This window comes from Furipterus horrens, unplaced genomic scaffold, assembly GCF_987537825.1.
Source record: "Furipterus horrens unplaced genomic scaffold, mFurHor1.1.pri manual_scaffold_12, whole genome shotgun sequence".
In the NCBI taxonomy this organism is placed as follows: Eukaryota; Metazoa; Chordata; class Mammalia; order Chiroptera; family Furipteridae; genus Furipterus; species Furipterus horrens.
Genome location: NW_028327182.1, coordinates 87,401,378 through 87,425,782, shown reverse-complemented (window position 1 = coordinate 87,425,782; position 24,405 = coordinate 87,401,378). Strand labels below are relative to the sequence as shown.

The following is a 24,405-nucleotide window of genomic DNA, read 5'->3' as shown; positions in this document are numbered from 1 at the left end:
GTTACATGCTCAAAAGAGATGTGTAGATAATGCTAACATCAGTATAGATAGAGCTGAAGTGAAAACTATTAGATTATTACTTTTACTTGATGGGCATCTGTATCCTTTTCTCACATGTTTTGCATTTGCAGCAAGAAATAAGGGATATAGGCAAAAAATTAAGAAAATAAATTCACTTATATATGGAGTTTTCCCTGAAATTACCTAGTATGAAAGAAGACATAAGAGAATCAATAGAAGATAATGAGGTTAATAAAAGATAATACTACACATTTATAGAAGCCATACATGTCATAAGAAGTGAGAGTTAATCTGCCTTATTTTGTACCCTGTTTTAATAGCCCTTGGTTTTTTTTTTTTTTGTTTTTTTTTCATCTACTTCTCTTTTTCTTTTGTAATGTCATAGATAAAAAGAGGAATGAGTTGTCTGACAAATTTAGATTTTGCAAACTGGTGCTTTGGTGAGGGTACTATTGAAATGCAATATTAAGGGAGATTTTCAACACTCCATGTGTCATTTCCTTTCTTCATGTATCAGATGCTGAAATCCTATGTGATAAAGGTTTTACATTTCATTTGTAAGGAGTGGGAAGTGGATAAACCAGTTCAACTCTCTTTAGGACAAACGGTAATTTATTTTAATGTTTTACCAAAATTGCTTCTATTAATACTATGTATCTAATCTGCATCAGGATGTGTGTATGTGGTGTGTGACATATATATGTATATATAGGTGTATATACACAGGATCAATAATTTCTGGTAGAATTATTTATCCCATCTTTAATAATTTGGTTTGATTGTTTAAAAGATAAAAAATAGTGCTGATTTTTCCATGAATAAAAAATGTCTGTGTATACATAGATATATATGAAATATACTAAACACTTTGTAGGTTAAACTGGGAAGAAATTTTTAGCATATAACTATGTATATCTTATTGAAAAATATTGACTTTTTAAAAATGTAATTAAATATTTTAATTAGTCACATTTTCTTAATTTTCACGTTATAGTTTTGGTCTTATCTTATACTTTTTTTTACCTTCACGTGCTCATTGAGGAACTATTATTTGTGCATCTGTATATGTAGTTCAGTGGACTAGTTGTAGGGAAATATACAGTCAAAATACTGTCTTCAGGAAGTTCATGATTTAGGGGAAATATATAACTTGAGCACCTGAATATGATATAATATAATATATAAATATATCATTTGAGTACCTTAACTAGTATAAAAATGTGCAGATAACAACTATGGGAATATAAGAGGGGCCAAAAGAAACAAAGGACTATAAAAAAAAAATCTTCATAGATTTGTTAGAATTTAGATTCATCTTGAGGAATGGGTAAGATTTACACAGCATAAAATGGGGTTGGAGTTCTCACTGGTCCCATGAGAATAGTGATAGAAAAGTTATAGAACTGAGATTATAAATGTTTTATGCAGCAGTTAGATATTCTGGAAGTACAAATCCAAGCTTTTATACTCCTTAATTCTATAACTTCAACTAGTTATTTAAGCTTTTAGGTCTCAGTTTCCTTGCTTATAAAATGGCAACAATACTACTGGATACTTCATAGAGCTGCTGTGGGGGTACAATAGGAAAAGTTCAGATAAAAAGAAACCGGTACTTTAAAAGAAAAATGATTTACTCATTGATGGTTGCCTGTGTACCAACTTATAAAAATTATTTTAAATCCTCTTAATAATTATTTAAATTGAAATTGTAATCATATTATATATATGTATACATATGTGTGTATATAGGTATGTATTTATACTGCAATCAAATAAATTAATATATTTATCAAAGGTCACATAGTTTGGAAATGGCACAACTATATTGAAACTTAGACTTAAGATTCAGATCGGTGCTGTTTCTCCTTCACTACCAAGGATGAGCATTAGTGGTACCAAGCACAATATAGTTGTTTACATGTCTTATTTTAATCTCTTTTATTGATGCATCTCTTAAGTGGAGAGCTATTGGTTTCACAAATATATTAATTATTTTTATTTTGTAACATTTTAAAACTATTCATGCAAAATCAAAGTTTTAAGTAATAAAAGTTACAAAGTTATTATTTACCTCAAAGCTTAAGGATAAAGTTAACCTTAAAAGTTTGATGATGAATCTGAAGTTAATGGTCTTAGAAGGAAGACTGTATGTAAAATATATATTACACATAGAGTTTATTTATATCTATATAAAGATCCCCTGGGGATGTATGAGCAATTGATATAAATAAACAAAATGCAAGAAGAAAAATACATAATTGCATGGAAATATGTCTTCCAGACTAATAACAAAAAATGCAAATAAAAGCCACCTTGGGGTATTAATTTTAAGTAAAATCAAAATGATTCTAAAATAAACATAATTAATGAATAGTGGTGAATTTGGTTTAAAACTGCCACACTTACATTCTGTTAGAATCTTTGTAAATTTTTAATAATCTTTATAAAGAGCAGTTAGGCAGTGGATACCAAGAAGTTTAAAGTAGGTTTTCTGTAAACTGGTAGTTCAACGTATAGTGAATTATCCTAAAGCAATATTTCAAAAGAAGACAAATAAATTATGAAAATATTTACATTATCTATATTAATAAATATTGTCCTCCAAGAAGAGGAGGAACGATTTTAAAGCAGAATCACATTATAGGAAAATGGCTACATGAATAACACTCATATATTTTATGAGCTATGTAGCTCATGAATTTATATTTAAAAATAATTTGAAGTATAAAAATTTCAATATGATCTTAAGGAAAATATGTAAGGCCAAACGATAATGTCACTATGAATTAACCACATAGCGTAGATATGTAAGCACAAGAACTCAAATTTTACATAAAAAGTGAAAGTGTTTTTTCTTACATTAGGGCCAAGGATGATAGAAACTTTGCCCGGTTTATCTCTAATATTGTTATAATGTTTTTATAATTAAAAAAAAAAAACAGGAAAATGTGGAAGTTATGCTTCCAAACAAGGTAACACTGCAATTCTTTCATATGGCTTTCCTGTTGTAGCCTCTTTAAACTTTTCACCCACTTTATTAAAAGCTGATATTGCAAAGATTTGTTTCACTTCTCATGAGAACATCTTTTTGATAGATTATACAGACTGCAAAGACTTCACAGTCCTTTGTCAGTGCGTTGACATTCGGTTGAAATTGTAACTTTATGTGAAGTTACTTTTTCTCTTAACTTTGTAAATGACATTTAAAGACACATTTGAATTATGTAAATTGTTCACTGGCTGCTAACAAAACTTCCTGTGTGTATGCTCTTTAAAATTATTTAAAATTACAATAATAATGCAAGTAGAGCACTGAAGTAATCTAGTAAATCTAATGAATGCCTTTGAGGCAAAGTGGGAACTTGGGGAGTGGAATTTTCCTTTCAGTTTCCTATTTATATGCAATTCAGAGAAAACCTCTTTATTTTCCAGTAGATAGAAGAACTTTTAAAATATCCACATTAGTTAATTACAAACTTTTCTTGAAGCATAACCCCATATATGAAACCTAGTCATTTTGCAAAAAAATATTCTTTCACTTATTTGTGAAATTTCTTATAATCTATTTAACATATTTTTTGCTTCATAAGACACACCTGACCATAAGATGCACCTAGGTGTAGAGGAGGAAAACAAGAAAAAAAAATATTCTGAACCAAATGGTGTAATAAAATATTTAATAAAATATAACAAAATAATATTTCAGCCATGTAAAGTGAACAGCAGTCAACAGCAGTATTAAGAACCATCATCACTGTCATTAACAAATGAGGAGAGACTTTAAGGTTCAAGTACTCTTCTAGTTTTCTGGGAACCCCAGGTCAGGTAATACACATCACAGTCTGTGACACAATACTTGCTGCATAAGGCACACAGACATTTCCCCCCACTTTTGGGGGAATAAAAGGGCATCTTATGGAGCGAAAAATATGGCATGTATTTAATGGGCACCTACCGAATGCCAGGAACTTTCTGGTCACTGACCCAAAGAGATAAAAAACCCTTGAATCGTGGATCTAACTTGGGTAAAAGGAGATAGACAATAGATATGATGGATAAGAAAAAAAAGTATTGCAAGTTAGAGAATGATACGCTTGGGGGGAAAATAAACTTAAGCCAGGAAGGACTTGAGGAAGTGAAAGAGCTATGTTGTAATTTTACATCTGAGGTTCAGGAAATGTCTATGTAAGAGAGTGAGGCTTTAATCTGGACCAGGGTGAGACGGGAAGGTGTCCACACGTTTTGAGCAGTGGAGTGACCTGATCCAACTTGTTTGGTGAGAGGAACACTCTACAGGTAGCATGGAGAATAAATAAGTAGGTAAAATAAAGAGTAAGGGTGAAGGTGAGACACCAGTCGAGAAGGATGATGGGGCACCAACCAGGATGGTAGTAGGGAGGTGACATGGGTTGGATGTGGAGTGTGAGACAAGGAAGACCCCTAGCTTTGGGCCATAAAGCAATCCAAGTAGCAATGTCATTAGGTCATTGCATGTACAGGTCTGGAGTTAAGAGAAGAGGTCTGGACAACAGATACTGATGTAGGAGTCTTCAACCAGCCTTTGAATTTGTACTTCAAGTAATGAGGCTGATAAGAACACCAAAGTGAATGAATAAAAATAGAAAGAGGGAGGAAACTGAGACCTGCCACAATCCAATGCTAGTAAGTTGGAGGATGCAGAGGAATAAGCAGGGAAAAATAAACTTCTCTCAATGTACTGTCTTAGGGCAATTTTCAGTGTCTCTTCTCAACAGAAAAGCATGAGCATTACCAGATTTCTGGTGTACACTCAAGGCCCATTGTTTTGATACATTTACTGTTTCTTGATCTCTCAAGAATCTGCTTCTGTCTCTACCATAAAGCAAAATAGCTCAGATTCCATGTAGTAGGTTATAGATGTCCTTGAATGCCTTGAAAGTCTTTTTTCTCTTCCATGACTCTGACTTATTGTTCTGCAGTAGTGTCAAAGGGTCTTCCTCACTTTTAATACTGATCCTTATTTCTTTACTTGCCCATTAAATGTGTTGGTTCTCAAGTTTACATCCTTTATACTTTTCTTCCTGAAAAATATTTTCTGTTTGAATTTTTCTCCTATTTTTGTTAAAGGGCTACATTTTATACAAGTTTATCAATTCTTTTCATTTCCTTCTCTTTCTTAATACCTCTGGGATTCTCCCCTTTAATTGCCAACTCCATTGCTACTACCCAAGACTCCTAGCTGGGATAGAGAATTATGTGCTAAAGTTTTTTTAAAAATGGAATAAAGAGGAAGGAGTGGCTCTGAGGAAGTCACAAGGTGTTATGCAATCAGATACGGGTCTCCTGGGTGAGAGTGAACTAGAATAAAGCCCTGGCCTCTGGCTTTGCTAGTTTCCCTATATTGTCTCTGTACCTGACTGTATCATATGTGGCTCACTGCACAAAAGTACAAATAAATGATTATATAGATGACATAAATAGATTATATGCCAACACCAAAAAATCTGAAAAAAGGAAAAGAAAAATTAGGTTGATGTGGAAAATGTACCGTTGTAGCTAGTTAGTTGTATTATTAAAAAAAAAAAAAAAACAATTCTGAGCTGCATCAAAAATGGGATCTGGTAATAATTTATAGATTTTAGTCTTCCACATTAGTGTGTAAGATCTTTTGTGGTTGTATTCTGTACACATTGATCTTGGCATTCCAGTGACTTGTGTAGCACTTGACGTCATGGTACATAATAGGAATTTGTTGAACTGGTCTCCATGAAGGGATAGGCATTTTCATCCTAAAGGTATTGACTGAAAAATATCCTAATACCACTTTTTTCATGATGTAGCATCTGGCATTCTAGAGCACCTAAAAGAAAGAAAGAAAGGAAGAGACAGAGAAGAAAGAAAGAGAGAGAAGGAGGGAGGAAGAAAAGAAGGAAGGAAGGAAGGAAGGAAGGAAGGAAGGAAGGAAGGAAGGAAGCAGTGGAATTCTTTGTGTCTTCCAAGAAAAGTCCTTTAAGCTAAGAAGACCCTGTGGGTTCTAAATTGCAAATTTGCTGAAAAGTACATGTGGAGCTTCTGAGTGAGTATATGAATAAAAATAATATTCATTTTGATTTATCGAGGCCAAGATTAGACCATTGGATTTGCTACTTTCTTTTCTCTTTAAAATAAAATGTTTAAGTTTTCTGTAAGAAATATTCATATAAACTTTAACAACAGTTTATAGTGTATATATATTTAAAGGGCTAAACCCACAGGGAGTGATTTGAGAACTATCCCCAAAACAACTCGAAGTATCTGTAATGCTGAAGCACAGGAAAATCTCCATTTTTCCATGTTAATAGTCTAATTGCTTGAGGCAAATATTGCAGAGAGAGAGAGAGTTCCTAACTCCCCACTCACACCGGGGAAACATATTGAAGAGCAGTTCTCCAAAAGGAATGGGTGTTTGAAAATGTGTAGGAATGAAGTTTTGGGGATTTTTTTTTTTGCGGACAAGAAGCAGTGGTATAATGACTAAGAGACATTATTGACATTTAGTGGATGGCAGCTGGGGGGTGATAAACGTTCTGTACAACGAACATAGTCCTTGGCACAAAAGAATGGTCCCAACCAAAATGCTAGTAATGTTCTCCTGAGAACTCTAATGGGATATGGCCATCGCGGGTGGCCAGGTGACCTACAAAAGGAAAATGAATGCTGATTCAGAACAGGCTAGAGTGAGCGGCAGTGTCTTAACCGTATAACAGTCACCAGCCCTGACATCTGGTTCATATTCAAGGAATCCATGAAAGAAATGTGTATAGAATAGGAAAAAGTCTGAATTAAGGACAAAACATATTTACCAAGAAATTCATGTCAGAAGAAGCACCCCTTTTTGGTCCCCCCAGTCTCCAAACATCCATTTTGTTTAAAAAACAAAAGCAAAGCTAATATATGAGACTAATACCTTACAGAACACAAATCCATTCATTTGACAAATATTTATTAAGTTTATTTTACATTCCAGGTTGCTTTATGCTCTGGTAATAAATATTTAACAAAATAAGACATGGTCCCTCCTCTAAGTACCTCACAGTCTATACAGATTTATCAGACTCAAAAGTTTTCTTCTTTTTTACAAAAATAGTCTCATGTAGAAGTTGGAATAATATAACAGATGTGTACTTTGTATTTAAGTAAAAATGGAGTAATACTAAGACAAATATTAAGACCAAAGCCATAGTCAAACACATTGAGAAGGGCCAGTCAGCAGCCTGAAAAAAGAGATTTCTAATTACATAGTAGGCGTATCTAAATTCATACGTGAGCCTTTCTTTTGTAAATGAAGTTCAAAGTTAAAAACCTTTGCCACATAGTCCTCATTGCTTTGCACCATAGTTTTAAAAATAAATTGTTATCTCAGCTTTTAAAATTGTTCATTTGTTTTGCTTGGCAAGTGAAACTGTCATCCAATTCAAATAACAGAGTTAATGAAAAGGGGTAGGTGTTAGGGGAGCCTGGATCTGAATTATCCAAGCTAGTTTCCTATAAGGATCCATTTCCCAGGTAATTTCTTTCACTTTGCCTCTACCTAAAAGAAAATATTTTTTATACCTTCCCCCTCCACTTCCTTCCTCCACAGTGGCCAAATCATTTAAGAACACACTCCTTGATCAGATCAACAGGATTTAAGGATACTAAGACCAAATTACAGAATGATGCATGAACAAAGATGGTCACTGCAAACTGTAATATAAAGAATCTCCTTGGTAATATTACACACACAAAAAAAAAATACATTGACAGGTGTTGAGGTACTTGTAAATACCCCTCCCCAAAGTGGGATGAGCATTGCATGTGAATGATTGTCTTTGTTTCCTGGAGGAGCTTTGTATTTCATGTTCTGGCGCTGCCAGAAGACTCAGTCAGTTCAACTCTGGCCACTGTGCTAAATCCATACTCAGCATTAAAGAAAATAAGAAATGACGAGAAGATGTTGGTGTTATTCTAAATTTATCAGCCAAATGAACTGAATTGTTCCCAAGAAAAAGTCATGTAATTTCTTTTCATGGAAAGTGTTCTTGGGATGTGGGTTCTCACATTGGAAGCTGCAGCATTACTAGAGATCTTGTTGGAATTGCACATTCTTGCCTCTCCCACACCAAACATTGAAAATCCTGGGAATTAGGCCCATCAGTCTGTTTTTCAGTCAAGGGTTTCAAATGATTTGGAAGCATCTTAAAGAGATACAGGCATAGATTGTATAAAAAATATAGATTGTGCTTAAAAAGCTACAAGGAAATATTTGTGATGCTGCTAATGTATAATGAGGAGTCCTGAAAAAGAAATAAATAAGTACCAGGAAGAAAGGAAGAAAATAACTAAGTTTTTCCTGTGGTTCCTAATCTAGTGACTAGATTTTATCTTTCCCATGTGATAAACAGATGCCTTGGCAAAATGGAAACTGGCTCATGAAGATTTGATAAAAGATCACAGGAAATGTTTGCTTCACATTTTGCACAACTATTGGTTTTAAGGGAAATTATTTTTTTCTTTTCAGCTAAACAGTTGTTTTCTGTCACTTGGAAAAATAATTTTTACAGTTAAAAATGACACGCTACCTCTCACTCTCAAAAAACACACATCTACGGACACCAACACACACTTGTACACGGAGAGAGATGAGTAGTTTCTATGTAAGTCTGTCTTTTACTGTTACAATTAAGGCGTATGGGTAGGTATTAATATAATATATATATTGATATAGGTGGTAGATCCATAAATTTAGTTAATTATGTCTCCTTGCTCAAATTAAATTTTAGTTATAAAATTCATTTGGAAACATTGAGCCAAGGGTTCCTAGCCAGGTTATGCAAAATTAATGTATTTTTCCGTGTGTTTGATAGAAGTATGGCCCGGTGGGATAGCTTTCCTAATGAAGTGGAGGACACTGATGGCTGTACAGAATCTGTGAAGTTTGACGCCCGATCCATGACAGCTTTGCTACCTCCAAGTAAGTAGGGGAAGGGTGGGATGCCCAGGGAGGTTGTCCTTTGAGGTATTGACATTATGTAAAGTTACAGTTTTGAGACTTGTCTTAAATGTGTATGAATGTTAAAATAATACTTAATGGATGAGTAGGTCTGTCTCATTTAAATTGAAGTAAGGAAACATTATCAATTAATCCACAATATTAATTGAGTTCTCTGATTTCCCAGCCACTGGAGATGGCTACAATCCTAGCACCATGAATGAATATTTGCAAATCATGGGTGGAAGGTGCTTACATTAGTTTCAGAGGGCTGCTATAATCAATGATCAGAAGACGAGTGGCTTAACACACCAGCCATTTCTTCTCTAAACACATCCAAAGGCCAGAGGCCTAAAGTCAAGGTGGCAGCAAGGCCTTAGTCCCTTTGAAGGCTCCAGGCTAAAAATCCTTTCTTGCCTCTGTCTAGCTTTCTAGTGGCTCCTGGTAATCCTCAGCACAGCACTTTGTCTGTAAGTCCATCTTTACAGGGTCTTCCGCCCTGGTGTCTTGATGTTCTCTTGTCATAAATACATCAGTCATGGGATCAAGGCTCACCCTAGTCCAGTCTGACCACATTTTAACTTGATGATCTCTACAAAGACCCTAGTTCCAAGTAAGTTCACATGGTCAGAAACCCAGTGTTTTCAACAATATCTTTTTGAGGAACACAGTTCAATACATAACAGTGCTGAAACGGGTGTTTGTACAGCTTACTTAAGACCTCAGAATAAACAGTATTTGGCTTTATCAGGACAGGTTCTTCTAAGGTATCAAGGGAGGGTGCTTTCATTCTGCTAAGTGCCAAGGGACGTTTTACCAGGGGATGGGGTGGGTGAGGAAGAAGCCATAGACATATTTCCATCAGAGGAGGCAGCAAATGAAAAGTTACAGGATCTTACCTGAATTCTTACATAGAAAACCCTGAAATACAGACCACAACTCCAAGGCATGATGGATCTTGCAGGCTCTGTTAACAGTAAATGGGAGGGCATGGCAGCAGTGAGATAAGAAAAAAGGAAACAGGAAAAGCTCTCAGAGATGGAGATGTTGGGAGATGGAGGACAGAGTCACTGGGAATAGAAAAAAGGCAAAAAACACACAAAAACCCACACAATTTTTGAGCTTTTAAAAGGTGATTTACAGAAGATTTGTGGTTGTAAATTGGAGATACAGGAGAAGAGGACTCCTGGGTTTCAGGCTTAGTCAATCTAGCAGATGGAATAGCCCATCGTGCTTATATTGTGGGTTGTTTTTTTCTTTTTCCTTAGATCTTTTCTTGTTTTTCTTCCCTTTCTTTTCTTCTTAAAAAATGTCTCTCCTTTTCCCTTCATTTCCTTATACAATATTATTAAGCAATGTCTGAGATCTTGTTTTTAATTTCAGAGTTTACTTGAAGGACTTAATTTTCACCCAGAATATATTCCCATATGAAACAGAAGAATCAAATTGTTCACATATATTGGTATTAATATTAAAATGTATCAACTAATGCTCCAAAATGAGACAAGTACAACATGTAAGGGGCAGTACTTTCCCATGGATGCTTAGTGAACACATTGTGTACCGGGGAATTTAAATGCCTTTTAGAAATGACGAGAATTCTCGCGACCTATATGCAATGTGTTAACGGATGAGTAAGGCAGATGTCCATCATGATGCATGTATTGGCTTAGTCTGTGATTGTTCCTTTTGCTTCCTACTGAATAAACAAGGACCTATTCTTCCCCTTTTTATTTCAATAGGCTTGGTGATAACAACGTAATTGCAGATGACAACATTTTTAATGAAATAAGGAGGTTAAGTTTTCTAACAGGTTGGGCTTTTGTTTTTTAGATCCTAAAAATGGCCCTTCCCTTCAAGAGAAACTGAAGTTCTTGAAAGCTGCACTGATTGCCCTGTACCTCCTCGTATTTGTCGTTCTCATACCTATCATTGGAATGGTGGCAGGTACGGTATTGCAGAGTTCTGAGACCCAGCAGCTCGTCGTCATGTGAATTAGTTACTATAGAAGCAAAAAGAACCATTTGGTCTTTTGTTTATGGACGATTCATTAGGTAAACTTTATATGACAAAGTGTTCCTCAAATTTATTAAATGAAAAAACAGATTTTTCAAAGTTATTAAGTGAAGAAATAGAAAAAATGAAGTAGAATAGAAAAATTAAAGATTAAGATAAAAGTATAGCTGTGGAAAGAATTAGACCATCTCAGAAATAATGTATTATCATCTGAAGTCCTTTAGACATCTCATGGTGGGCCACTGATTTCATGATAAGTATCCTACTTGCCAGCGTTAAAATGTAAACATGATTATTTACATTAACAATGCCTAAAATATAAAAGCAAGCCAGTTGCTGAGGTAAAATTCTTCTACTCCTGGTATTAAGAGCAGAAATAAATATTCTTGTAAGTATTCAAAAAGGAAATAATGGTCTAATCTTCAGTAATACCTTTACAGTTTATATGGCCACATGTTTCATAAAGCCCTTTTTTAAAACATCTGTAAAAATAACCTGATAGTATCCCCTTGGGCTCAAAATGCTTTCCAGGTATATGTACTTCTTTGGAGAGTCTGACTTGAATGGGGATAGATCTGAGGGTTTAGTAGTAGTCCCCTCAGTAGCATTTTTTGTTGTATTTGATTGGCATTTGAGTTTATGTACCTTGCAGTTCTCCTTTCTCTGTGACTAGCAAAATGGACATAAGCTCTAACAAGAGATAGGCTGGGAGTAAGATATATTCTTTGTGTGCATATGAATCAGCTTAACAAGAAATTGCTCCTAAACCAAAGGCCAAAGCCTCCTCCACTGAGAGGCAATCTAAAGAAATATTCCAATCCCCGGCCAAAATTCTGCTAAATAAGAAATGATAGTAAAACAGCAACAACAATGATAACAAACGGTAGCTATTACTTTGAGCACTTACTGTGTGCAGACACTGGGCTATACGTTTTTCACTGATTATCCAAATACACCTGTCAAGTTACCTCTGAGCAGACATGCACTTGTCATCATGATCCACAGAAGGAAACTGAGATTGTTCGGTAGTGAAGCTGGAGTTCCCACCCATAACTCTTGACTCCTGACTTTGATGGTCTGCTGTCTCCCAGTGTAACTGGGTTTTTAGCACAAATTATGTTTGAACAATTAAAAACAAACAGTTGCTATAATTTTAGCCAGGGAAGTATGTTTCACAGGTAAAGATCAGCTCCTCTTTTGGACACTAAAAACCAAAGGAAAAGGAAAACCAACCATGACAAACTAAACCAGTCAGTCAGTCAAACCAACCTCAGCCATTTGGTAAAAAGAACCTGTATATCTGTCATGAAATTAACCTCCTTATGTTCTGAGGTTATCTGTATGCTGTTTATGTATGTGCTTATCTGTAGTTTGAAAGGCATAACTGAACGATGTTTTCTTGTTTGTGATTATTAGCTATGAGCCAGTCATAATTTGGGTAAATTTCATCACCTTTACCTAAACCATGGTCTGCAGAGCCAATCCAAGAGTGTAACTTCTTTCTAATAGGCTGTGCAGAATGTCTGTAAAGAATTTGGGTTTCTAACCAAGTTCAAAATCTCTGAGCTATTAGAAAATACTATCAAGTCAACACATTTGTTTTAGGGTTGACAATGATTGATTTGAAGTGGTTTTGTTTGCTAAAACTACAACAGTTATCCATGAAGAGTGACAAGAAGTTAAAAATGTTCAAATCAAGTAAGTTCATGTTAGCACCCAAGCATCACAACTTGAAATAGATCTTGCTGTGACTATCACACTTGAATAATAAACAATTGACAGTCCATTTATAACTTTAAGTTGTAGATGAGAATATTTTCCAGAATACAAACTAAAATTCAATGCATGATCACTACTGGATATAAAAAAATTACAATTATAGACAAAATATATCCCAAAAGTGATAATAATCTCTTTGTTTTGGCAAATATGAGCTGGCAAGTGAAGTAAAATATTGTACATTAAAACTCTACTTAAACTTAAATGTCATATTTATAGAAAACTATTTCTGAATTATAAAACCTACTGCATATGCTATCTTTTCTTAAAGAAGCTACTGGATCCCTGGCATAGTATGATAACATAATTATGTCTCTGGACAATAAAATATAATTTAGTATTAATCTATATAAATTGTTACTGAAGTACTGAAGATTCTTTAGCTCAAAATAATATTGATTTTTGGCATGAGAAGATATTACCAACATGAAAGAGCCATTGCAATCTGTAGAACCAGATATATCTCTCTCCCTAGGTCTTTGCCCAAGCCAGAAAAGCTTGTCTCCTTTCAAATGTGATAAAGAAAAGTTTAAAAATGCCATTTCTCCAATGATAGTGAAAGAAAGAAATATTTGAAAATAGGGACTCTGGCATTCTTTACCTCGATTTATGATACAGAGTTAAACATTTTTAAAGAAATTAAGGATCAAGTTAGTTTTCATTCAGAATTTGGGAAAATAAGCATTGTCGTGTTTTTAAATTTATGAACAAAATGTAACCTTTATTGTCAATTCATGTTGAAATTGATGTCAAATAAAAGCCCTTGGTCATATGGACCTTTTGTTAAATAAGATCTCTCTTTTATACTGTGAAAAAGAGCGACTTTACCCATACAAAGTAGAAATAGTCAAATAAAGCATAAGGATTTTTGTACTCATTACAATATCAAATCTCCCCCCCCACACACACATTTTTTATGTTACACAATATTAATACTCCCTAGTAATCAATGTTGTGCATGTGGGTATGTAAGTCACAGATAATAAATCCAAAATATTAAAAATAACAAAAAAGCTGAAACTTATCAAATGCTTATTATATGACAGGACGTATTCTAGGCACTTTACATATATTAGCTCATTTAGTTATTTAAACAATGACTATTCCTATTCCATTTATACAGAAGCGAAGTAGAAATATTGACAGATTAACTTGCCCATGGTACAATTTATAAAAGAAAGAGGAAGAATTGCTGACCCAAGGTGATTCTAATCTAGAACCTGGATTGTTTTTTTTTTTAAATTTTTAAAATTTACTTTTAGAGAGAGGGAAAGGCAGGGAGAGAGAGAGGGGGGCAAACAACGATGTGAGAGAGAAACATTGATCTGTCGCCTCTTGTGTGTGCCCCTAATCCCTAATTGGGGCTGGTCCCCGCAATCTAGGCATCGTGACCTGACCAGGAACCCAGCTGGCGACCTTTCTCTTTGTGGTGTGATGCCCAATCCACTGAGCCACATCGATCAGGGCAGAACCTGGATTCTCAACTAAAAAAAGCAATAATCATCATAAGAGGAAAATTTTTAAGGAACAACTTTGAATTTCAGTTGGTCTTCTTCCCAAAGTTACTCGGTGTTTTATATTTAGTAGGTGTTTAATAAATGAATTATAAAATAGATGAATGCATGAGTGATGCTGTCAATCCAAAAATTGCTCCCTATACTTAATTTAATAAATGTGATGAGATCCTATTAAGAAATATGATGTTTGTTCAATTTCTTGATAAATTAAGAAGTATAAAATAATGCATACTTAAAATGATCTCTGTTGTGGACCATATCAAAATGTAGTCACATGTTTTATTAATTCAAATAACCTAATTTTAGAGAGACTGAACTAGGGAAATATGATGTAATGTATTTTTTTAATTGGGGTTTACTTGCATATATAGTTTAATACTTACTTGTAATATAATGTCCATAATAGCAACCAGCATCAATGGCTACTCGCAGTAAAGGTGGTAACTGTTTTCTCTGTAACTCAGATAACACCTTTCATAGTTAGGGTGCTTACATTTGAATAGAACTTTCATACATGTCATCTGTGTGCTATGGGATTTACATGCCTTATCTCATTCACCCTCAGCACCACTACTGAGACAGCTACTACTTGCAGATCTCTGAGGGAACCTAAGCAAGGGGAAGATAAGGGACTTGCCCGAGGACCCAGCTAATAATAAGGAGTAGGGCTAGATTCCAGAGTCAGGCAGCTGAGCTCCACGTAAACACCTAGGTCTCGTTTATGTAACAGACTACGAGCGAAGGGTGGAAACTCAATGTTTTTCACAGGTTATCTCATTTAATTCTTAAACACCTAGAAAACTGGTACTATTGCTACATAATTTTTACTCAGAAAACTGACAGTTCCGGTACAGCTGATTATGTAGATAATTTTCAACTAAAAGTATATGAAGTTATTCTAATTATTGCTTAATAACAATAAAGTATAAAAATTTAATACCTTTAAACAAATATGAATAAGAGACTGATATATATGTAGGTAAAAGGTATAAATAATGGAGGTAGAGATATGGAAGGACAACAAAATCTTAACTATCACTGGTTAGTGGTAAAATAGTATTTAATATTTTCTTTAGTGTGTATAATTAGGTATTATTTTTATCTGCAAAGTTGATGTTTATCCTTTTCATCTTATGAAACTGTAAACATATTGTTCTAGATCCTTTCAGAAGGATAATTAGTTTGTTTAGAGAATACATGTCTATTTGGAAATATGTATCAGCAGCTTTGCATGTTCCATACCACTTAATAGAATTTTTTTTTTCAGGAAATAATTACTCACAAGATTGTTTACCAAAACATTGAATATATTAATGAGAACAGAAACAAACTAATCTAAGATGTTTGTTAATGAAATCTGGTACATCCATATATAGAATACAATGTAGTTATTAAAATTATTTTTATAAAAATTTTAAGTAATATACAAAAGTATTTGTACTATAGTATTAATTTGAAGTGGTTTCCAAATTGTATATAAAGTATAATCTTTCTTTTATAATAATAATATGATAATGAAAACAGAGAGACAGATATGATATATGTACACCAAACTGTTATCATTTAACTTGGGGTGAAGATTTTAATGGTAATTTTTTTCCTAGTTATTCATCTTTTCTAAATCTTCTACTGTGGATATATATATATATATATAATTTCATAGTAGGCAAAGAGGGATTTTATAAAAATAATACTTTCTAAAATAAGAATATCATTGGCCCAATTTTTTGCTCCACCAACTATAAATTAGGCCTGTCTAAACTGAACATGACAATTCTTTGCCAGCTTAATGATAGGATGAGGAAGAGGAACCAAAGAATTTATACATACAGTGGATAACACTAATATTTCTACTTATTACATGTTTTGTCATCATCACCATCTACCTTAGTACTAACTAACATATTCAGCATGCCAACTTCAGATACTCTGTTAGACGTTTTCTCATTTTATCCTAACGACAGATCCGAAGAGCAGGATATAATGCTCTTTATAATCTGTAGAATCTCTTACTGGGAAAGTCAAATGCAATGGTCCAGAAGTTTCTTCTAAGCAGCACTCAGGAAGAATGTTTAGCCCTGGAATAAATTCTAATGTAAAGTGGGAAGAGGAGATGGTCACCTTCTCAGCAGTATGGCTTCTGTGGTTCATATGTTGTCGATTTAAAGTAGATACCTGATTTAGGATAGCGTTCAAAATGTTAGAGTGGAATGCAAAATGTCGTGATACAGAATGGGATGATACAGAATGCATTTCGGGAGACAGACAATGACTCTGCTTATTTTTGCTTAACTATGCAGCTCAGCTCCTAAAGTGGGAATGGAAGAATTGCACAGTTGGTCCAATTAATGTCAATGATACGCCTCAGTGCCTCATGGGAAAAGGAAATGATAGTGAAGATATAAAGTTTCGAGAAGTTGTCACAGAAAACATGAGCAAAATGGAAAAGAGAATCCAGTATATTTCAGATACACAAGCCAATCTGACAGATTTAGAGCAGTTCCAAAATTTCAAAGTGGTGGCTGATCAAAAATTTAATGATCTTCTTGGCGAACTGAATATCGTGGTTTCCTCAGTCAAGGAACATGGAAATGAAGTAGATGAAATCTTCAAGTCATACATAAGTCTGAATGTCACATTGGCTGCTTTGCAGCTCCATTTTGAAACACTGAATGGCAAAGTCCAAGAGACTAAAAGTAAACAACAAGAGGTAAGAGCTTTTGTATTGGAAGGTCTCATGTGGACCTTGAATTCGCTTAAATCTTATCTCCTTAGACAAACAGGAAAACAAACACTGCAAATTCTGTATGAACATCATCCTACCTTCCCTGATTCCTTCGGTAATCTTACCAGAAAGTCTCAAAAAAGATTTACCTAGTTCCTTTTCCAGATTCCCAGCAAAAACGAAAACATTTTTTCCATTGGATATAGCCTTTCTTAAGGTATTTTCTATAAAAAATAAACATATGACTAAAACTTTACTACTTTTGAAAAATAATCTTTATATTAGAAAGTATGTAAGACCTAAGATTATAATTAATGTGAAACCTGTAAAATTTCCATCATTAGCTTAAAAATATTGCGACTTTGTAGTAGATTTTACTTGATAGACCTGTTCTTAACTAATAAGCAAAGAGTAATTGATTATAATGCAAAGAGAAGCCTTTAAAGTTATAGTATCAGATGAAAATCAACTAAATTATTAACTAGAGAATAGACTAAACAGGTTAATAAAGAATATTCTACATGTTTACTATTTGTAAGGTAAATTTACTCAGAACTATTGAATTTTTACTTGGTCCTTGTCTTAAGGTATCAGAAGACAATGGCATTGCTGTTTAAATATGTGGACTCTGTGAACCTCATTCCCACACCAACCTTAATATTCTGTTTCTTTTCCATGTCATGTTTTCCAAAATCTGACTGTTAGTGCTTCTGACATGGTTAATAAGTATCTAAACCTATCAAATAGTATTGGACCATCAAGGACCTGGGCCACGGAGGTGTTGGAGACAATGCACAAAGAAGAAACTGTCCATAGAATTGAAGAATATGGAAGACAGAGGAAAATAAAATGTCAGTTTTGGGAGTCAAAGTGATTAAGTTGGAGGGAAAGAGGGAGAGACATACTACTTTATATAGAAACGGGACCAGAGAAGCAGTGAGACAGGGTGAGGAGAGAAAAAAGATAAACCATATAGAACAGCAAGGACAGATTTGACATTGGCTCAAATCCAGCAGAAGCTATCAAATATTTATGAACCCACATAAATAAGGAGTTGAAACCAAATTGGAATTGTGATTAGTAATGGAAATAATCAAAATCTGGTGATCAGTGAACTGTTTGAGTTTGGATAGATTGCAGAGAAGTGTGTTCTACAAGCATCTATGTTCACTATTCATTTTTACCTATTGTATAGAGAGATGCCAAATAGTCAGGAAAGAGGGAGGTAGAAGGGAGAAATATCCTAATGGAGAAGAGGGTTTTGGGTGAGGGAAGGCACAGGTAGAACAGTGAAAACTGAAAAGCTCCATGCTTGAGTAAGTGCCATTGAAAAGACAAATCTGGAAAAATGCTCATTTCTTTTCAATGGTTTTACACTTTCCCTACACTTTCACTGCCTTGAACCTTCTCACCTCATCTTATCCATTTCCACTTCGTACCTGGAGTAAGCAACAAATATACTACTGGTTCATTTCTATGGGCAAATGGGAAATGAGACTCATCAACTATTAAACATAGAAGTGCTTGGAAAAGTATAGAACATACTGTGAAAACAGAACATGTGATGAAAAGTAAAACAAAGAAACAGAAAACATTGCCAGAATAGATGAAAAGGATTTGGTACATCAAAAAAAGAAAGGCCAACACCCAAAGGAAAACCAAGCAAAAGACTTGAAATTGAAAGTAACAAAGGAAAATATCATCAAAAACGTTGACTTGGTAATTAACCTTATTATAGTTTGAAAACCAAATGAAGTAACAAGTATAATGTGTCTACTCTTACTCTGCAAACTGAAATATATTGTGGACTCTAGTATTTGAGTTTAAAAAGTAGGCACTAATGTACAATTAGTAAGAGTTTCAAATGGTACCAAGTATTTGGAGGGCAGTGAGAGAGTATTGAAGAAAAATTTAAATATGTAGTCCTTTAATCAGATTCACTTCCAGGAAGCTGTCCTATAGAAGCCCTATGTAAACATATCTATAACATGGTGTCACTTATAGCATTATTTTAAGTTGTAAAATATGTGCAGCTCAAAACTCTATCAATAGTGATCAAATTATAAAAACACATGCAATGTATGTTCACTACATTATTAAAAATAAGGCAACCTCTAAGTATTTTAATAAGTAAATATATTCTTTTTTTATGCCTCAGATTAATTTATTTAAGTTATATTTAAATAAAAACCTTTGACCTTTGGAGGGGACCAAAGAATCATAGAAATGACCCACATCACGCCATAGACTGGTCCATGCCGGGCTCATAGACTCAGGGGTAGGTCCAGGTTTTGAGGGACCATCCTTAAGAAAAAATAATATGAAATTATAAACAGAAAATTAGGTACAAAAGTGAATAGTTAGAATAAGGGAAAAAAGCATAAAATTTTAACTATTTAAAAAGCAGACAACTATCAACATTATAAAAACAAGAAATATTACATAATATTTTAACTATTTGTCTGACATTGCACTATAATATATTTATTTTTTTCTATTTTATGTTTTGTAATTGACTTCATTGGCATGACACTGGCTCACAAAACCATACAGATTTCAGATGTACAACTCAGTGAGACATCATCTGCACACTGCATTGTGCGCCCATTGCACCCAAGCAAAATCTCTTTCTGTCCCCATTTCCCCGCCTTTGCCCACCTCCACCTAGCCCCCACCCCCTTTCTCTCTGGCTGTCACCACACTATGTATGGTCTGTGCCTATGTGCTATGTATATATGTTTTATAGCTAATCCTTTCACCTTCTTTCATCCAGCCCCCCTCTCCACTCCCTCTGACATCTGTCTGTTCCATGTATTTACACCAATGTTTCTATTTTGTTTGTCAGTTTGTTTTGTTCATTAGATTCCACATATAAGTTAGATAATATGGTCCTTGTCTTTCTCTGACTGGCATATTTCACTTAGCATAATAATCTCCAGTCCTTCCATGCTGTTGTAAAAGGTAAGATTTTCTTATTTTTTAGGGCCTAAATATACCTCAGCTTTTTTATCTGCTCGTTTACTGATGGGCACTTGGTCTGGTTCCAGATCTTGGCTACTGTAAATAATGCTGCTATGAACATAGGAGATACATTATTCTTTCAAATTAATGTTTTGAGGTTAGTTAGACATATTCCTAGAAGTGGATTAGCTGGGTCAAAATGCAGTTCCATTTTTAATTTTGTGAGGAAACTCCATCCTGTCTTCCACAGCAGCTGCCCCAGTCTGCATTCCCACCAGCAGTGCATGAGGGTTCCCTTTTCTCTGCATCCTCACCAGCACTTGTTATTTGTAGACTATTAGTGGTGTCTCATTGTGGTTTTAATTTATATCTCTTTGATGGCTAGTGGTGAGCATTTTTTCATATGTCTATTGGCTATTTGTATGTCCTCCTTGGAGGAGTGTCTATTCAGGTCCTTTGCCCATTTTTAAATTGGATTGTTTATCTTCTGGTGTTGAGTTGTATATATTCTTTATATATTTTGCAAATTAACCATTTATCGTATGTATCATTGGCAAATATGTTCCCCCATACAGTGGGTTCCCTTTTCATCTTGTTGATGCTTTCTTTCTTTTTTTTTTTTTAATTTTTAAAAATAATTTATTTATTCATTTGTTTGTTTGTTTGTTTTTAGAGAGAGGGGAAAGGAGAAAGAGAGGGAGAGAAACATCACTGTGTGGTTGCCTCTCACTTGTACCCCCAGCTGGGGATCTGGCGTGCAACCTAGTCATGGGAATCGAACCAGCGACACTTGGCTCGCAAGCCGATGCTCAATCCACTGAGCCACAGCAGCCAGGGCTTTGATGCTTTCTTTTGCTGTGCAGAAGCTTTTCAGTTTGATGTTGTCCCACTTGTTTATTTTTTTCTTTGTTTCCCTTGTCATAGGATATATATCAGCAAAGATTGCAACAAGAGATGTCTGAGATTTTACTGCCTATGATTTCTTCTAGGATTTTTATGGTTTTGTGACTTACATTTAAGTCTTTTCTTCATTCTGAGTTAATTCTTGTGTATGGTGTAAGCTGGTGGTCTAGTTTTATTTTTTTGCATGTTCCTGTCCAATTTTCCTCACACCATTTATTGAAGACTATCTTTACTCCATTATATGCTCTTGCCTCCTTTGTCAAATATTAATTGACCATAAAAGTGTGGGTTTATTTCTAGGCTCTCTGTTCTGTTCCATTGATCTATATGTCTGTTTTTATGCCAGTACCAACCTTTTTTGATTACAATGGCCTTGTAGAATAGTTTGATATCAAGTATTGTGTATTCTTAATGTATTATTGAGTAAAAAATAAAATCATGTCCCAGATCAAACAAGTAGAATATCTCTTGTTCACACCTCTCTATATATGCATGCAGGTATATAAATGCTCACAAAGTATATATAATTATAATTGAAAACAAATAATGAAACCTCAAATACAGAGACAATAGAAATTAAAAGTAACGTATTATTAATATGCCAGTTGAGATTGTATTGCATATGAAAAACTATCCTGAATGTTAATTACCACTGAGAAATATGGCATTAAACTTTGTTATTCCTATAAAACAATTTAATATTTAAATCTACTAAATTCACAGAATTGTAATACTATATTTCTACTATAAATACAGTATAAAAAGTTTTACTTCAGATAAATTAAAAACCATATAACAAGCTTTTAAAAATTATTTTATTAACATTTTGAGATCTATATATTTGGGAATAAATGAATACCTTAGATATATTCAATTAGTTGGTGGGAGCACTGCAGAGGGTGTGAAAATTCAGCCATTCAGTCAAAAGAGGAAATACTTCAAAACCAAGGAATTATTATCTTAAAATACTTCTCTAATTTTTGTATTCTTATTGCATAATATTTCTATAATAATATATGAATTTTTTAAAATGTGAATTCCAGAGTTTCTTAAAGTTGTATATTTGATAAATAATTGTATAACAAAAATTGCGGATGCTTGCTTCTGTTTCACAGGAAATGAGTGAATTAGAAGAGCGTGTGTACAATGCATCAGCAGAAATTATGTCCATGAAAGAAAAACAAGCACATTTGGAACAGGAAATAAAAGGGGAAGTGAAACTATTGAATAACATCACTAATGACCTCCGACTGAAAGATTGGGAACATTCGCAGACATTGAAAAATATTACTTTAATTCAAGGTAAAATATCTTCTCATTCTTCCAGAAAATGACATATTAAAATGTACTGATATATACTGAGACTTGGCCTTCTAAATCCTATGACTCAAAATAGTTTTGTGCATATATTTACTATAGATATATAGAGGAAGAAATCTTCAGATCATGGTAATATAACTATCCTGGCGTCCTTTAAACAGAAAGGGATGGACAAATACAACCTCTCTTAATGTCTAATGAGTCATTGTTCCAAATGTCCTGTATTACTAAAGACCAAAAGTGATTTTCTGTAAGATGCAAAGTTCTCTACCTGTAAATCAAGCTTGTTAATTCTCTTTTCCAAAACTTCTAGATTCTTTTTATGTCTTACCCTACTGTATTATTAATTCAAAAAGACTTCAAACTCTCAAAAAAAAAAAAACAAAAAACCAACAACAAAAAAAGAAAACCCAACAACAATGAATTTGTCAATTACTTTTTTAGTTATTTGCATACAAGTTAAGTTGAATATTACTGATTTTTAAACTAATATATATACCATATATATCTCACACTAGCTTCTAATTACTTCCATCTTTAATATTTTCCATATTTAGTTTCAACCTTTTGCTATCCTTCTGTTTAGATTTGTCTCTTGTAAAGAACAAGTTTCAGAAGACTATATAGAGTGCACTTTGTTTTCAGTTCTCACAATTAAGTAAAATTAAATAGTGTATATTTACAGATATATACATATGTAATAAGAATGACTGTTTTTAAAATGCAAGGAAATGAGGTACACTCAATTCATACGAATGTTTTTTTTCTGAAAAGAAACTAGATGAATGAGACTCAGGTATACCTGGTAGATACTTATTTTGGGGGGGGGTTGAGATGTTGCAGGGGTGTTCTCTTTATTATTATGCTTTATAGCTTACTTATGGAGAACACATTGTATGTATTTTTTAATTATTACATTAAAACAGATAACAAAGACACATTTGAATTAGTCAGCATTCTCACTAACAACTGGTCCACTCCACTTAGATTTCAAATAGGGATCCCACACTTTACAAATCCAAAACCAAATCCTTGATTTTTGAGCACCCCACACCCATCTACCCCCAAATCTGTTGCTTCCCGAGTCTTATCTGTTAGTTGCATCATTGTCCAATCTGTGATTTATTCCAACATCTTAGAAGGTATCTTTGACGTTTCTCTTTCCCTCCATCCCTACAGCCAGTCCGTCTGAGTCCTGTCAACTCTCCTTGCATATAATATTTCTAATAAAACTCCTTGTCATTATCTGCTCTGCTGCTATTCTAATTTAAGCAGCCGTATTCCAGTGTGACGTGATATATCAGCTTCCCAATTGTCCTCCCTGATCCTAATCTTAATCCACTCTACATAATGCAGAACAAAAGACTGCTATTAAAAAATGTTATCAGATTTCTTCTCTCTCAATCTTCATATCCTCCAATATCTCCCTGTTGGACAGAGAAGAAAATCTAATTCCTACCTGGTCTGGCATCAATTCACTAATTTGCCCTCATTTTCTAAGTTCTCCTGTGGCATTCTCTCTGTCTAACTTGGACATCTGAAAGGATGATGTCCAGAATTTGTACTAGCTTCCTCTCTCTGCCTTGAAATGTTCTCCTCTTACATCTTTACTCCTTCTTGGCTCCTCTCAGAATCATGTTTTTAGAGCCAATTTTCCCTCCCCCATTCTCATTCTTCTCCCCATCTCTATACCATCATTTGCTTTAACTTCCTCATAGTATTGACTGCTATAGGAAATTGTTTCCCATGTTCAACTGCTTATTTGTTTACATATGTCTTCTCCTATGGAATGTGAGCTCCAAGAAGTTTCATCTTGCCTCTACTGACTATCTGTTCTTACGTAGGCCCTGTTAGAGCACCTGATGTTTAGTGGGTGAGCAACTATCTATGTGTTGAATGAATAAGTGAAACCAGTACTTTTATTTCTTCTCATTCTTAGGACTTTCTCGTTAAGTCACACTTTGTAATTGGCAGTGTCATTCTTCCAGGTTTCCAAGATAAAAAATGTATTTGTTTTTATTCTTTCTCCCAAGGCTATCATTAGTTCTTTTGCTTTATGATCTCTATCCCTTGTGGCTTCTTTATATTTGTGTGTTCAACTATTTTTATCACTACTCTGGCCGACTATTGAAATAGTCTCCCAATCACTTCCTCCCTCAATCTTTCCCACTGTT

The 24,405-nt window shown here is 34.1% G+C and overlaps 1 protein-coding gene across 2 annotated transcripts in view; it reads left to right on the top strand.

Annotated features, from left to right (window-relative positions):
* The first annotated feature begins 529 nt into the window (after nucleotides 1-529).
* MSR1 (macrophage scavenger receptor 1) overlaps nucleotides 530-24,405 on the top strand; it is a 65,548-nt gene continuing 41,672 nt past the window's right edge. Inside the window, exons 1-6 of one of the 2 annotated variants that reach the window (XM_090258556.1) lie at nucleotides 530-628; nucleotides 3,842-3,846; nucleotides 8,886-8,992; nucleotides 10,844-10,957; nucleotides 16,623-17,032; nucleotides 22,027-22,213. In XM_090258556.1, coding sequence (XP_090114682.1) covers nucleotides 530-628; nucleotides 3,842-3,846; nucleotides 8,886-8,992; nucleotides 10,844-10,957; nucleotides 16,623-17,032; nucleotides 22,027-22,213 — 922 coding nt within the window. Of the gene's footprint in view, nucleotides 629-3,841; nucleotides 3,847-8,885; nucleotides 8,993-10,843; nucleotides 10,958-16,622; nucleotides 17,033-22,026; nucleotides 22,214-24,405 lie in introns of those variants that run through there. The other variant, XM_090258555.1, reaches the window with a different exon arrangement.